Source organism: Gossypium arboreum, chromosome 4 (genome assembly GCF_025698485.1).
Source record: "Gossypium arboreum isolate Shixiya-1 chromosome 4, ASM2569848v2, whole genome shotgun sequence".
NCBI lineage: Eukaryota > Viridiplantae > Streptophyta > Magnoliopsida > Malvales > Malvaceae > Gossypium > Gossypium arboreum.
This window is the reverse complement of record NC_069073.1, coordinates 114776109-114789447: the sequence shown is the minus strand read 5'-3', so window position 1 is coordinate 114789447 and position 13339 is coordinate 114776109. Positions and strand designations below refer to the sequence as shown.

At 32.5% G+C, this 13339-nt stretch overlaps 1 protein-coding gene and 1 long non-coding RNA gene across 2 annotated transcripts; both read left to right on the top strand.

The window, feature by feature from the left end:
* Positions 1-7244: 7244 nt before the first annotated feature.
* LOC108458277 (uncharacterized) lies at positions 7245-8135 on the top strand. Its single transcript, XM_017757613.2, has one exon. It carries the CDS (start codon positions 7370-7372, stop codon positions 7904-7906), a length of 537 nt encoding a protein of 178 aa, XP_017613102.1. The 5' UTR covers positions 7245-7369; the 3' UTR covers positions 7907-8135.
* An 870-nt stretch (positions 8136-9005) lies between these two features.
* LOC108460020 (uncharacterized) lies at positions 9006-10265 on the top strand. Its single transcript, XR_008281882.1, has 3 exons — positions 9006-9066; positions 9132-9437; positions 9545-10265. It is a non-coding gene; the product is annotated as an uncharacterized LOC108460020 (long non-coding RNA).
* Positions 10266-13339: the final 3074 nt, after the last annotated feature.

Below are 13339 nucleotides of genomic sequence, written 5' to 3'. Positions count from 1 at the left end.
TTTATTGTACCGTAGGGATGCATGGTTGGTTGGTTTTTGTTGGTTTCCAGGTTACTGAAATAATTTTTAATTAATTAGAAAACTCTTATGGCCTTAATGATATGATGTAATGCAAATGTATGAATGCAAAGGAGGCATCAATTTTGATTCAATTGCCCTTAGAAAATTTCACTTTGAAAATAAAATCTTTTACATAAGGTCGAGTTACAGATAACATCTCGCTCTAACACTTAAAGTCCTAATTTTTCTAAGCAACGAGGCCAGCTCTTGTCCGCGGTCTGACTCCAACTCATACTTCACGCTCAGTGTGTCCGTCTGAACCGCTAAAGTTTGCAAGTAGTCTGCTACTTCCCGAATCTGGGTTATGGCTTCCCCCATAAGGTAATCTCTGTTTCTGACTTGCTCTTGCGCATGGTGAAGCTGCTCTTTCCAACGATCCTCGTTTGCCTCGAAAAACTGGATCCGCATCTCGCAGTTCTACAGTGACGCTTCTAACTCTTCTATCATTCCTTTCATTTCTTCTATCTTACTCAAGCTTGCCCTCAACTCTATTGCGGTGTTGCGGTTTCAATACTGATGCAGAGACTTCTCGAGTTCTGCCACTCTAGCACTTAATTCCCCTTGCTCATTTCTGCTTACCGATAGGCTTTTCTCCAAATCTTTGTTTCGTGATTGAGCTTCTCGAAATTTTCTTTCCCACCGATCGGTATTGGCTTTTTCTTCTTGAATTTCGTGGCACCATTGTTCAGAAGTCTTACCTAAACCCACAGTCATCATAAATAGGCGCAGCTTCTTGTAGTCTGTCTTCAAGCTATTTAGGTCTTCTTCGGCCTTAGTTTTTCCTTTTCTCCATTTCTCAGCCTCTAACCTCTGAGCATCAGCATCTAACCTTAGATGCATCTTCTCTTCTTCTAACTGTTCGATCTTCTTCCCGAGCTTCGAATTCTTCTTCTCAAAATCTTGCCTTATATTTCCAATTTTGATGGGGCGGCATGTAATTGTTCCCTGATAGGTCAAGCATTCTCTAAGTTGGGCCTAGGAATATTATCATTAATCCTTTTCTTAAACCACTCGCTATACTCGAGCGTTACCAAGGAACCGATAGCTAACCTCTTCATCCAACAAGTTTGCTTCCAAGCATCCGATAACTCCCGAACTCTCTTCTCATAATGAGCACCTTTAAATGAGAATTCACTCTGAGCAAGCCCATAGGTCATGGGTACAAGCTGCCTCGACTTATATTGCCTCAAGGCTAACAGTGGAGTATACCCGGTAGCCCCCCAAATTCCTAACAATGGCACCCAATCGAAGTTACCACATCGGTACATGATATCGTCAGGAACCATCCAATAAGCTCTCCACTCGATATCCCCCTCCTTGAGGTTCTGAAGAATGTCCATCCACTTCTCCTCTGAGATATCCTCTCTCCTCTGTATAGCTGCTTCTTCTTTTAACGGTAAATAACCCTCAGAGAAGACTTGATAGGAAATTTTGTCTACCTTCCAAAAGTGCCTGTGAAACCATGCCATCAATAATTGTGCACATCCAATGAATCGTCCCTTGCCTGTCTTCCGACATGAGCTCAAAGATCTGAACGTTTCTGCCAATATTGCCGGTACCAGTGTGATTCCCTTTTCAAGGCGATCAAACAAGTCAATGACTGCCTCATCCACGTGTCTCAAAGCCTTAGGAAATATCACTAATCCGTAGATGCTTAAGGCAAATATATCAACCCTCTATCTTTCATCCGGATGTGTCAAGATCAAATCTCACAAATTCTCCCAAGGGATACATTTGCTATCTCCTTTTTGCTGAATCCGAGTAGTGACCTAAAGCTCGCTCATCCCAGAAATGCTTATCGGTTTCTTCATGAAAGTCTGACTACTAAAAACCCGAGCATAAGTTTTCCAGACCTAAATTTTGGGACACCTGAGCAAAGTAGTGTATTCCTCCATGGTAGGTACCAAATCTGTTTCTCCAAAAGTGAAACACTTGTACGCAGAATTCCAAAACTGTACCAAGGCTCGGAACAAATTCTTATCCACTCTAATGTCTAGCAGGTAGGATACGTCACCATAATTTTGGTAAAACAATTGCTTGATTCCTTTATTCCAACTAGCCCAAATGTCTCTCAACTCTTGCAGCTCGTTCTGTACTACATTGATGCGAGTGAAATCTTGCAGCTCCGATACATACCCTTCTACCAAGCTATCCTCTCTCTCCGATTGCAGCCTCTCCGACCATGTACGAACGGTCGCATTATCCTCGACTTTACTAAGAAATTCATTCTCCATGTCAAATTTTCTAACTTAGTAATTGAATACGGATTAACGCCTCCTTTAGTATGCAATGTTATGCAAAAAATACAAAACAAAACAAAACATCGGTTAGTGTCAATAATAGCTATTATGACGCATATACGGGTAAGTACTAAGGCTCGACGCGGCTTTACCCAATGATGGTTCCTAAGGTTCACTATATGCGGTTTAGTTCTAGAGATAAGGCACCCGAACCAGCAGATTCCTCAATCCTCACCCATTATAGGCTCATATAGATCGAGTTCGACTCGGGGGGATACATTTCCCTGTGACCATGCGGAGATGAAAATCTCACGAAATCATAGGTACGGATATACCCCGGAAGCAATCCACTAGCCCATGCGGAGGTGAAAACCTCACGAAAGCATAGTTTCTTACTCCCAACTTAGAAGGTGTGACCACAGTGGTCATGCAATGCCATGCAATATTATTCTATGGGACTTGAACCGAAACGAATGAAGTAAAAGGATCGTCTATTAAAAACCAAATTTTAAATTTTCAACAAAAGGACAGAAAATAATCTATTTTGTGGCTTGACTCTCTTATTGTCCCCAGTGGAGTCGCCAAGCTGTCGAAACCATTTTTTTCGTTTTTTTTTTCGATTTAAAAATGATGAATCGACTTTTTGGAAAGCGAAAATGGAGTCGCCACCAATCTTTTATTGTTTAGGTGTGATCGGATCACCTAGAAATTTGGGTTGTTTTAATAAAACATTTTGGTTTACTAAAACAATGATTTTGGTCTACGAAAATATGAGAAAATAGGCTCGAGTTTGTTACGTATGAGGAAGGATTAACACCTCATTACGCCCAAAATTGGTACCAAATCGATTAAATCATCGTCCTTTTGTCTAAAATTAAAATGTTTTTGAAATGTGGTTCTTATTAATAACATTTGAATAACCCGAGTCCTTTGCCAAAAATCTTCTTGTTTCGACGTTCGAAAATTTATAATTCGAAAATAACAAAAGGATGCCCAACTATTTGGTCCAACGAAAAATCGATACCCAGCTCAATAGGGCACGATTCCTCGAATTTCCAAATATTGACCATTGCCTCACCTTGGAAGATATGAGTGCAATTCCGAAAAAACATTCGATTATTTTGAACAAACGAGAGATTGCAACCCAACACGATAGAGCACTATTCCCCGAATTGCCAAACATCGAACATTTCTTTCATTTTAAAGAGTTTTAGAAAACGTGAGTGAAATTCGAGAGGATCTTCATTGTTTTGAACAAATGAAAAGCGCAACCCAAAGACGATAGGACACAACATTTCAAATCCTCGATACAAGATCATTTTATAATTTCCAAAACTCATGCTTTTGAAATTTCAAAAGGATATTTAGTTATTTAGGTTAAACAAGAAAATTGAAACCTAGTAAGTTAGGGTACTATTTTCTTGAATTTCCTAAATTCAAATATTGCCTTATTTTTAATTTAAAAAAACATGGATTTAAATCTCGAGAGAATATTTATTTGGTTAAACAGAAAATCGAAACCCAACACGTTAGGGCACAATTTCTCGAATTACCAAACACGAAATATTACCTCGCTTGAAATTTTATTTTTTTATTTTTTTAAAAGGAGTGATTATGGAAACAAACTTGCAACGTATTTATTCGATTCATTTGAAGCAAAGAAAATGAAATGAATAATTTCAGCAAATAGGTTGATTTCAAGCAAATAGGTTGGCAATCTCAATCATAATATAATACATGGGATGCAAAACAAAGTAACAAATATGGAAAACATATATTAATAATATATTATAAAATTTTTTGAAAAGTACAAACACGAAAATTGAAACATGCCCAATGATAATAATCTTACCACATACACTATTTAACGTTTCTAACTAATGGTTAAATAAAAATCTATTTTAAGAAAAATATTTTAAAAGGTAATGAAAATGTTAAAACAAATAAACTTGGAATGAACAATTTAAAAGTAGCTAAATTATATATATATACATAAACAGATAATACATGCAAAAAATTTACAATAGATCGTAAAATAAATAAAAATAAAAATAAATAATACATAATGTATATAAAGTTTAACATATAAATGAGCTTCAAAATAAGTATTATAAGAGGAAATTTAAAGTTAGTGTTATGCAAAATAATTTAAAACCAAGATTCAAAAATGTATATATGTATATAATATATATTATGTGCATAGCAATAGTAATGTGTACCAATAAAAATTTTAGAACGAATAATGTACATATTAACAAGTTGTAACATAGATGAATTATATAAATGCAACCATGTAAGAATATACAAAAGAATATAAGAATGACATACTATATAATATAAATCAATAATTATACAAAATAATTTGAAACAAGATTTACTTACCAACAATTAACAAGATACATAAAGCATAAAACTTAATATAAACATTATATATAAAAAATAGTAATATAGGCAAGTGTTTGAAATAAACAAAGTATAATTTAAAATTGGGAAATAAATGGTATACATAAATAGATTTAAAGGGAAAAATATAAACATGTTTGCAAGGGAATTCAAATAAGTAATTCAATTAAATTATGTATATATATATAAAATAAAGAAAATAAAATAAAATAACAAAATGAAAAATGAACAAAGGGAATACAAGAAATTAAAATCAACCTTTTTTTGCTTTGGATTTTTGATCTCTATGTGAAAATATAATGTTTTTTTTTATTCCTCATTCCACTTTATATTTGGTTTTATGATGGCTTTTATAGCCTTGTTACAACATTTTTTATTATTATTTACTATCTTTTCTTTTTTCAAGTGGTAGATAAAAGAGGACTAGGGCGGCGCTTAGGGCGGCACATAGGGTGAAGAGATTAGATTTTTTTCTTTTTCTTCATTTTTTTATTTTTTTTATTTTTTATTTTGGGTTGTATTTAGGCTTAGGGTATTTTAGGTTTTTGTTGAGTTTTGGTATTTGGGTTGTGATTTTATTTGGCCCTGGACAAAATTTGAGTCTTACACCAACAATTATTAATTTTTTTTAAGAGTATTAATATATTCAACCTAAATGTGCATCCAAATTCGTGATACTCATGGCATTTGACTATCACTCTTTTGTATTTATTTTTGAGAATGTTTTGGGTGGTTTCCAACTTCTTAAACCTCCAGGATTGGTTCTTAAGTGTTTTATTAAAGGTCTAGGTAAGCAAAACAAATTGTTCTTGAAGCTCTTCAATTGAAATGAAGACTGAAGTGCCCACTGTAAGAATAGTAAAAGTTTTATATAAAACTTAAAACCATAAATTAATATCTGATATGTCAAATTATTAATAATAAAATACAAAATTAGATGCAAAAGTATGCCTGAATCTATTAATATCATGAAATTTGGAAACCTTGTAATTTTGATTTTTCAAATTAATCCTCGTGGGTAGATTGATTTTAGATTCATTCTATATAAATTGAATTCTCCTCTTTTCTTGTCCGTAATCAAAGAGTTAGTGAGACTTTTTAGGTATACCACCAAATTTTAGTGAATCCTTATTTAATTTTATTTTTTTTTGAAGATGAGAAGTTAGAAAAGTTACTATATGCAATTTGGGATCATAACCCTAATATGTAACTTTTTCTACATTAATCTTAATTTCTAATCAGTCCATCATCAATTAGAAATTAGTTACTAGATTATCTACATGTATTACTTTATTTAATAATTGAAGCCCAATAAACTTTAGTTAAATTAGATCACTTTTAATTTAAATTAATATTTTGTGATAGTAAATAATAGCACGTAATTATTCTTATTATATATATGGCGTTTATATTTTTTTTCCAACAGTCACTTCATGTGTTACTTGTAATGTGATACTCCTTTCACCTTTAATTTTGCCCCATTGACTTTTCTAACTAACTTAGAGCCGGAGTATTATTCTCCAAGAGTAAATGTTTGATTAGGAAAATCACATAGGATAATATAGATTTCATTGATGGTTTCCGGATGTTGTATTTTTAGAGTTTTGAATTTGGTGGTTAACATTTGCATCTTGAATTGTTTAAGTGTACTAATACATTTATGGGCTGTTTCAAATGTCTCATACCTCTTTAACAATAATGCACTTAGAGATCCTCTTAAATTCTTGTTGATCAATGCTACAAAAGATATCATAAAATGCTTTAAAGTTGGCATTAGCAAGTCTCTTTTTATCATTGGTCCATTTAAACTTAGACTAATGGGCGCTAAAAAATGCTTTTAAATCCAAATGCAAAAGCACTTTTTCTAATTTCTTGCGTTTAGAAAAATGGGAAAAGTATTTTTGAAGTCAAACATTTTTAATTCTTATTTATAATTTTACGTGATATTTAAATTGGATATAAAATTATTTTTTATTGAAATTTATTCTAAATATATAAATCATATATATAAATTTGTAATGATTATATTTTAATATTTAAAATATTGTTTACATATTCAAATTATATTTTACAAATAATTAATGCTAATTGCTTAAAAATATTCAAATATTATATTTTATATATCAAAATATTAATAACGAATTATAAATAATTATTTTATATTTTTATTGAAATTTCATAATATTAATGAATTTAATGATTATTTAAATAATTTTTTTACTTTAATAGGTTATAAATTCATTTATCAAAATACTTCTTCTTTTTTTTACAACAACACGAAAATTCATACTAAATTGAACAAAAGTTGAAATGGAGAAATGAAAAATGTTGAGACAAAAGGTTTGTCTTTTACTTATCTCTACAAGTAATTGAGACGTGAAATATTTATTTCCATTTTAGCATTATAGATCATTACCCGCCAAAAGCCCCAAACACCTTGATTGCCAGCCAAGGATGGCGCCAAATTTGGGCGCCAATCTCCAAACCATAGCTTTCCCGCTAAATTCACCCGCCACGCTTACCTTAAACTCCCCTCTAAAGCTTCAAATACAAAAGCCCACCACACCTCTGTCACACACACCATCCAAACCCCCCTTTCTTCGATCTCACTAAACTGTTTATCGAAATTCCCGAAAGGGTCTCAGACTACTACTAAGCGTCAAACAATGGTGGTTTCTCTCGGTCCTGGCAAGTTCTACGGAAGCAGTCTTCCACGGCCTCGCATCTACACCGACACCAAGTTCAACCCCGGACGCGTGGATCCTCCTGTTCCAGTCCTTGATCCGCTGCTCTCATGGGCCGATGAAGCCCATTGGTCCATGGGTGGTCTCAGTTTCAAGCGCCTTCGTCTCCAAGGTCGCATAGAAGGCAACGTCAAAAGGCTTAAAGCTCAGCGCAAGAAGCTCCTCAAGGACACCCCCGACAGGGGTCTTAACCTTAAGAAAAGCTTAAGGGACGATGAAGATGACGAAGACGTATCTCCCCCTCCTGCTCCCGTGGCGGTTAAAAGGAGGAGGTTCTTGGATCTTAACGATGACGACGACACAGAGGATGAAAACAAAGGCGATGATGATGAAGAAGTAACGGTGGCGAAGAGAAAAAAGAAGAGGGTATTGAGGAACGGTGCGGTGCGGAAACTGGGCGATGATTTTGAGCGAGTGGCGAAGAATAGCGGCTTGGTGAGCAAAAGAGAGGAACTTTAGCGATGGGATAGGTAGCGATGTGAAGAAGATGGTGGAGGAGGTTAACAATGAACCGGAAAGTGAAGGAGATAAGGAGAAAACAGAGGCGCAGAGTGGGAGTAGTAGGACTTCACCAAGATTGGCAAGGCGTAGCCGCTATTAAGATTAATGTATGTTTGTTTTAATTTGGTGTTGCTGTCATTTAGAAGCATTGTTAATCGTAAATACAAACTGATTTTGGTTGTTAAAATCCAAGGTGACACTCCATTGATTTGGGGTTCCTGCATATCTACTTGACAGAATATTAATTTGGAAATTAGATGTTTCATGTTAGTGAATAATTTATATTCCCGATAAAATAATAATCTAATCATATTATAGTACTTTCATTCACATTTTAATAAAATTTCTACCTCAATTTTTATTTACCAAGTAAAATAATTAAATAATTGAGGAAAATCCTCAACTTCAAAATCTTAAACCTTTAATTTACTTTAATAGTTAGTTTTTTTAATCAATTATACATAAAATTTGGGGTAATAAATGAAAATGTTGAAAAGATGATCTAGTCTAGTATACAGAGTTCGTTAATATGTTGAAAAAGAAATTATTTGAGAAATTAGGTTGAAATTGATGGGGATGTGGATATGGGGTCTATTAGTAGTGTCGATTGGAGTACAATATGTGAGCAATTATTAAGAAATGTGTCGAACAAATTTAGGATTGTTCTTTCAAACTATTGAGGCTTCAAGAGTGGTTGATTAGGGGTTTGCTAATGCTTCATCTCGCAATCTGGTACATTTAAGGTGGCTACTACTTCTAGTTGACTTGAAAGAATCGAGACGACTTAATTGAGGATCAGTAATGTTGGTGACATTGTATTAAGAATTGTATCGAGCAACAATATCGAATAAAACTAAAATCAGCAATTACATGTTTCTTCAATTGTGGGCATGGTATCGACTATCATTTTTTACATTCCCGAGTGGAACTCTCTTAAATTCGCACTCGTAATATGGTAAAATTTATTCCACAAAATCATTACTGTTTTTATTTTTCATTGTTGTAATTTTGAAATAATATATTATTTAAATAGGTGGAACAATAACGCGAGACACAGCGATATACCAATCGAGCTCGAGGATATTCGACTAGTACTAGATTAAGAAATCGAAAAGGAGGTTAGTTTATGAATTTCAAAATTATATAATATTTATTCTAGCACTTGAAATTAAATATTACGCAGGTTCTAAAAATTATAAATTCATAATGCATTTTGTATGGATGTCATATGCGGATCCGAGGATTCAAGAATATGTCTCGATCGAATTTTGGCCAATTGCAACATCTAGCATGTCAAAGTGTCATTGGTCGTTTTTGCAAAGGTCGAGATGCACGAATGTGATCAAGTCATGTGATAGTTCAAGTGTATGCAACGTATTCTGTCGCCACCTCAAGAGCTCGATGACCTATACAAGATCGACTTGTGGAGGAGACTCGAGGAATATTAGCCAACATTCCACAAAAAGTATATCGAGATGTGGGAGTGTAGGTATGATTTTTTTCCAACGTGTTAATCATTTCTTACACCAAAGTTCGCGACGTCTTTAGATTACATGGATTACTTTAGACATAATGACAAGTCATATCTATTGCCAGCTTCAAAGAGTAGGCAACATCGCCGTAGAAAGCCAAAACGAGTGCCTATCAATCCTAGGTCGGGAGATGGAGATGAAGTGAGATCGACATCTGCCCCATTTGCATCGGAGGACCTGATTGTCGTGCAACCTCCCGATCAGTGTGGTTCATTTATTTTTGCTTCGAAGCCATTTTTTTGTTACAAGCATCACAACACACACACATACACACACAAAAAAACTGATAATACTCTGAAACATCATATTTTTATGTGCTAATTGCATGTTTATTTTGAGTATGTCCTACTAATTTGGGCTATTTTAGGGTTCTTTGTCTTGTAGGGACTTAATTGAAGATAAAAGGAAATTTGGGGGCAAAAAGCGTGAAATTAAATATGAATTGGGCCAGCATACGAAGTAGGAGAGAAGTGGTGCCGAAAATGCAAAGTATGGAAAACTTTTGGAGCAAAAATACAAAAGAAGAGATTTTATAGCATAAGACTCTATTTTAGTTTCAATTATATTAGGATAATTATTAATGATTTTTACTTAGATTTAATTTTAGGATTTATTTTCATTTATCTTTAATTATCTTTATTTATTTTTATTTATCTTTGAGAATTTAATTAGGAATAGGCTAGGTTTTCTAGTACTATAAATAGGGGATGGAGTGACACATATTTGACAACTCTTTTTTCTGTAAGCACCTCTTCACCTAAAAAGTTTGTTTTTTGTTCTCTCCATATTTTCTTCAATAAAAATCTCATTTCTAATATATTTATTTCTTTCTCAAAAATCATGAGCCACTAAACCAATCTAGCCAAAGGTTGTCGAAATTCCTCAAAAAGGTTTATGAGGCTTAGAATCTGCGCTTAGCCTTCTCAACAGGGTATTCATTGCTTCTCCGTATTACGGGGCTGACGCTTCCGTCCATGTCCCTTAATAGGTGATCTTTTCAACTTGTGCAAGGAACGGTCGCTTTGTACGTTTTGGGAAGGTTGCATAGTCAGTTCGTTGGCTTTCTGCATCAGAGGTTGGCGAATCCAAGAGACAAAACGGCATGGTATTCGTCGTTGGGAAGTGATGATCTAGCAGAAGATAGTCCCACACAAAAGTGATTATTGGCTAGAGTCAGGTTTCGCCAAATCTTAAGTCTAAATTCTTGGAGTTGGTGGTCGTAGGTGTCCTTTTCCACTATAACTAGCTTATCCTGCTCGAGAATGGTTACTTAAAAGCCAAGGATTAAACCAAAGGGATCCACAATGGGCGATTAAGACACGACCGCAGTCAACCACAGAGGAAAGAGATGAAGTCAGTGATCAACCCCGGCATGTAGGGGTGAGCAAAATTCGATTTGACTCAAAACAATCGAAAAAAATTTGAATTTCGAATTATTCGAATCGAGTTAATCAAATTAATCGATTCAACTCGAATTTTTTTTTTGAATTTCAAGTTTGAATCGAATTGAGTTTTCAAATTCGAATAAACCAAATATTAAACTACCCACTCTTAAAAAAAGAAATTTGATACCATATAAATAAATTGGATGTAGAGAAACAAATTCTTTTTATTGAAAAAACCAACTTAAAAAAAGAAAAGAAAAGAAAAGATAACCGGCTAACAATAGTTTAAAATTCATATATGGATTTATCAGCTAACAATATATATCTTAACTAACTGATCCTAACAAACTTTAACTAAATACTGTAGTTATTTAAATTACTAGAATTAGGGGTGAGCAAAACTCGATTTGACTCGAAAAAAATAAAATAAAAATTCGAATTTCGAGTTAAACCAATTGAATTATTCGAGTTAATCGAGTTATTCGACTCAACTTGAATTTTTTTTCGAATTTCGAATTTCGAGTTCGAATCGAGTTGAGTTTTTGAATTCGAATAACTCGAATAATTCGAATAATTTGAATATCAAACTATAATATTTTACATTTTTACCCAAACTCTCAAACCTTTTTACTTTCTTTCAAAACTTTTACCCCTTCTCACTTTCCCCCCAAAACTTTTACTTCCCTTCCGTCCCAACCCCCTAATCTACCCAAAATCCATTTTCCACCAAAATTTTACTCTTCCATTTACTTTTTCTCAAAATTTTACTCCTAAAAACCCTTAAAACTTTTTATTTTCTCCCAAAATTTTTACTCCCTCCCACTTTCCCCCTAAAATTTTTACTTCCTTCACATCCCACCTCTCATCTACCCCAAACTAATCCCCCCCAATTTTTTTTTAATATTTTCCCTCCAAAATTTTACTCCCCTATTTACTTTCTCTCAAACTTTTATTGCCCAAAATTTTTTATTTTTCCCTTAAACTTTTATTTCTCACCCATTACTCTCAAATAAAAATTTAAAATTATCTAAAAAAAACACTAAACATAAATAATAATAATTTTATTTATATCTCTATTTATATTATTAAATTAATTTTCACATTTTATATTATTTATATTATTAAATTGTTTAGCCATATTGAATATTTATATTAAAATTGAATTATTAATTATGCCATTAAATATTCATGTTAAAATTTTATATTGGTATCAATTTCACATTTTATCTTTGAAATAACTTTTATTAAAAATCAAATTTTTACATTTAATATATTTTTAATTTCAAAATACATAGTGTATATAAAAATTAATAAATAAATTATGAGGTGATGAAAGTTAATAAAATTTTTTGTTAAGGTGGACAAATTTTATTACGATGGGTGACAGTGGTTACAAGGACCTAAAATTATTTTTTAAAATTTAACTCGAACAAATATATTCGATTCGATTCGATTCGAATTTCATCTCACTCGACTCGATTCGAGAAAATTTCAAATCAAATTAGGATGATAAAATATGATTCGTCAACTCGATTAACTCGAAATTTTTCATTCGATTCGATGGAACGCTCACCCCTAACTAGAATTAAGTAGAATTATTAGCTAACGATGAGGTTATTTTATTTAAATGCCTGCATGAATTTGATTTCAAAGTTGATGCTCTTTTGTTGCTTAATCAACATTGGTTCATCATGTTGCATGATGATATTCGGATATGAAATATAATCTGATTTTTAAGCACAAGAAAAAAGTAGCTAGAGAGAATGAAATGGAGGGTGCTAAACAGAGCTGTTTATGTGCTGGTTTAAGTTAGGCTTATGCGTGGTATCAATATCATACATAGTTATTCATGTCCGGTCTAATTTGAAATATGAGTTTTAAATATTATTCAAGTCCATCCATATTTGTAAATGACTAATCAAGTTCGCTTAGGTCAGCTCATATTTTTTTTTATATTTTTAAATATAATTATTTTTGTTTAATATTTATTAATTATATATCCTTTACTAACACTATTTTTTATTAAAATTTTAAACTTAATATAATTTTCAATTTTTACATTTAATTTTTCTTATGATATTAATTATATAATATATAAAATTAATGACTTTGGTCTAAATTAGACTCAAACTTTGATATTGAAATTCAAGCTCTATTCATATTTTCAATAGATTTTTTTTTGACTAAATTCATTTTTCAGTTCTTAAATATTTTTTCAACTTTTTAAGATTTTAAGCTAACTTTTGAGTTTGAGCAAATAGCTCACAGAATTGTAATGTTAATATCTAGTACTTTTCTATTTATGATTATTATATATAATACAAAAATCTTAATCCCTTCGAACAAATATTTAGAAATAAAATATTTAATTTCCAAACAATATTTTTTTCGAGAAGATTAACGAGGACAATAAAAGATCGAACCAAAACAACAAGGAATATCTATATATATATATATATATATATATATATATA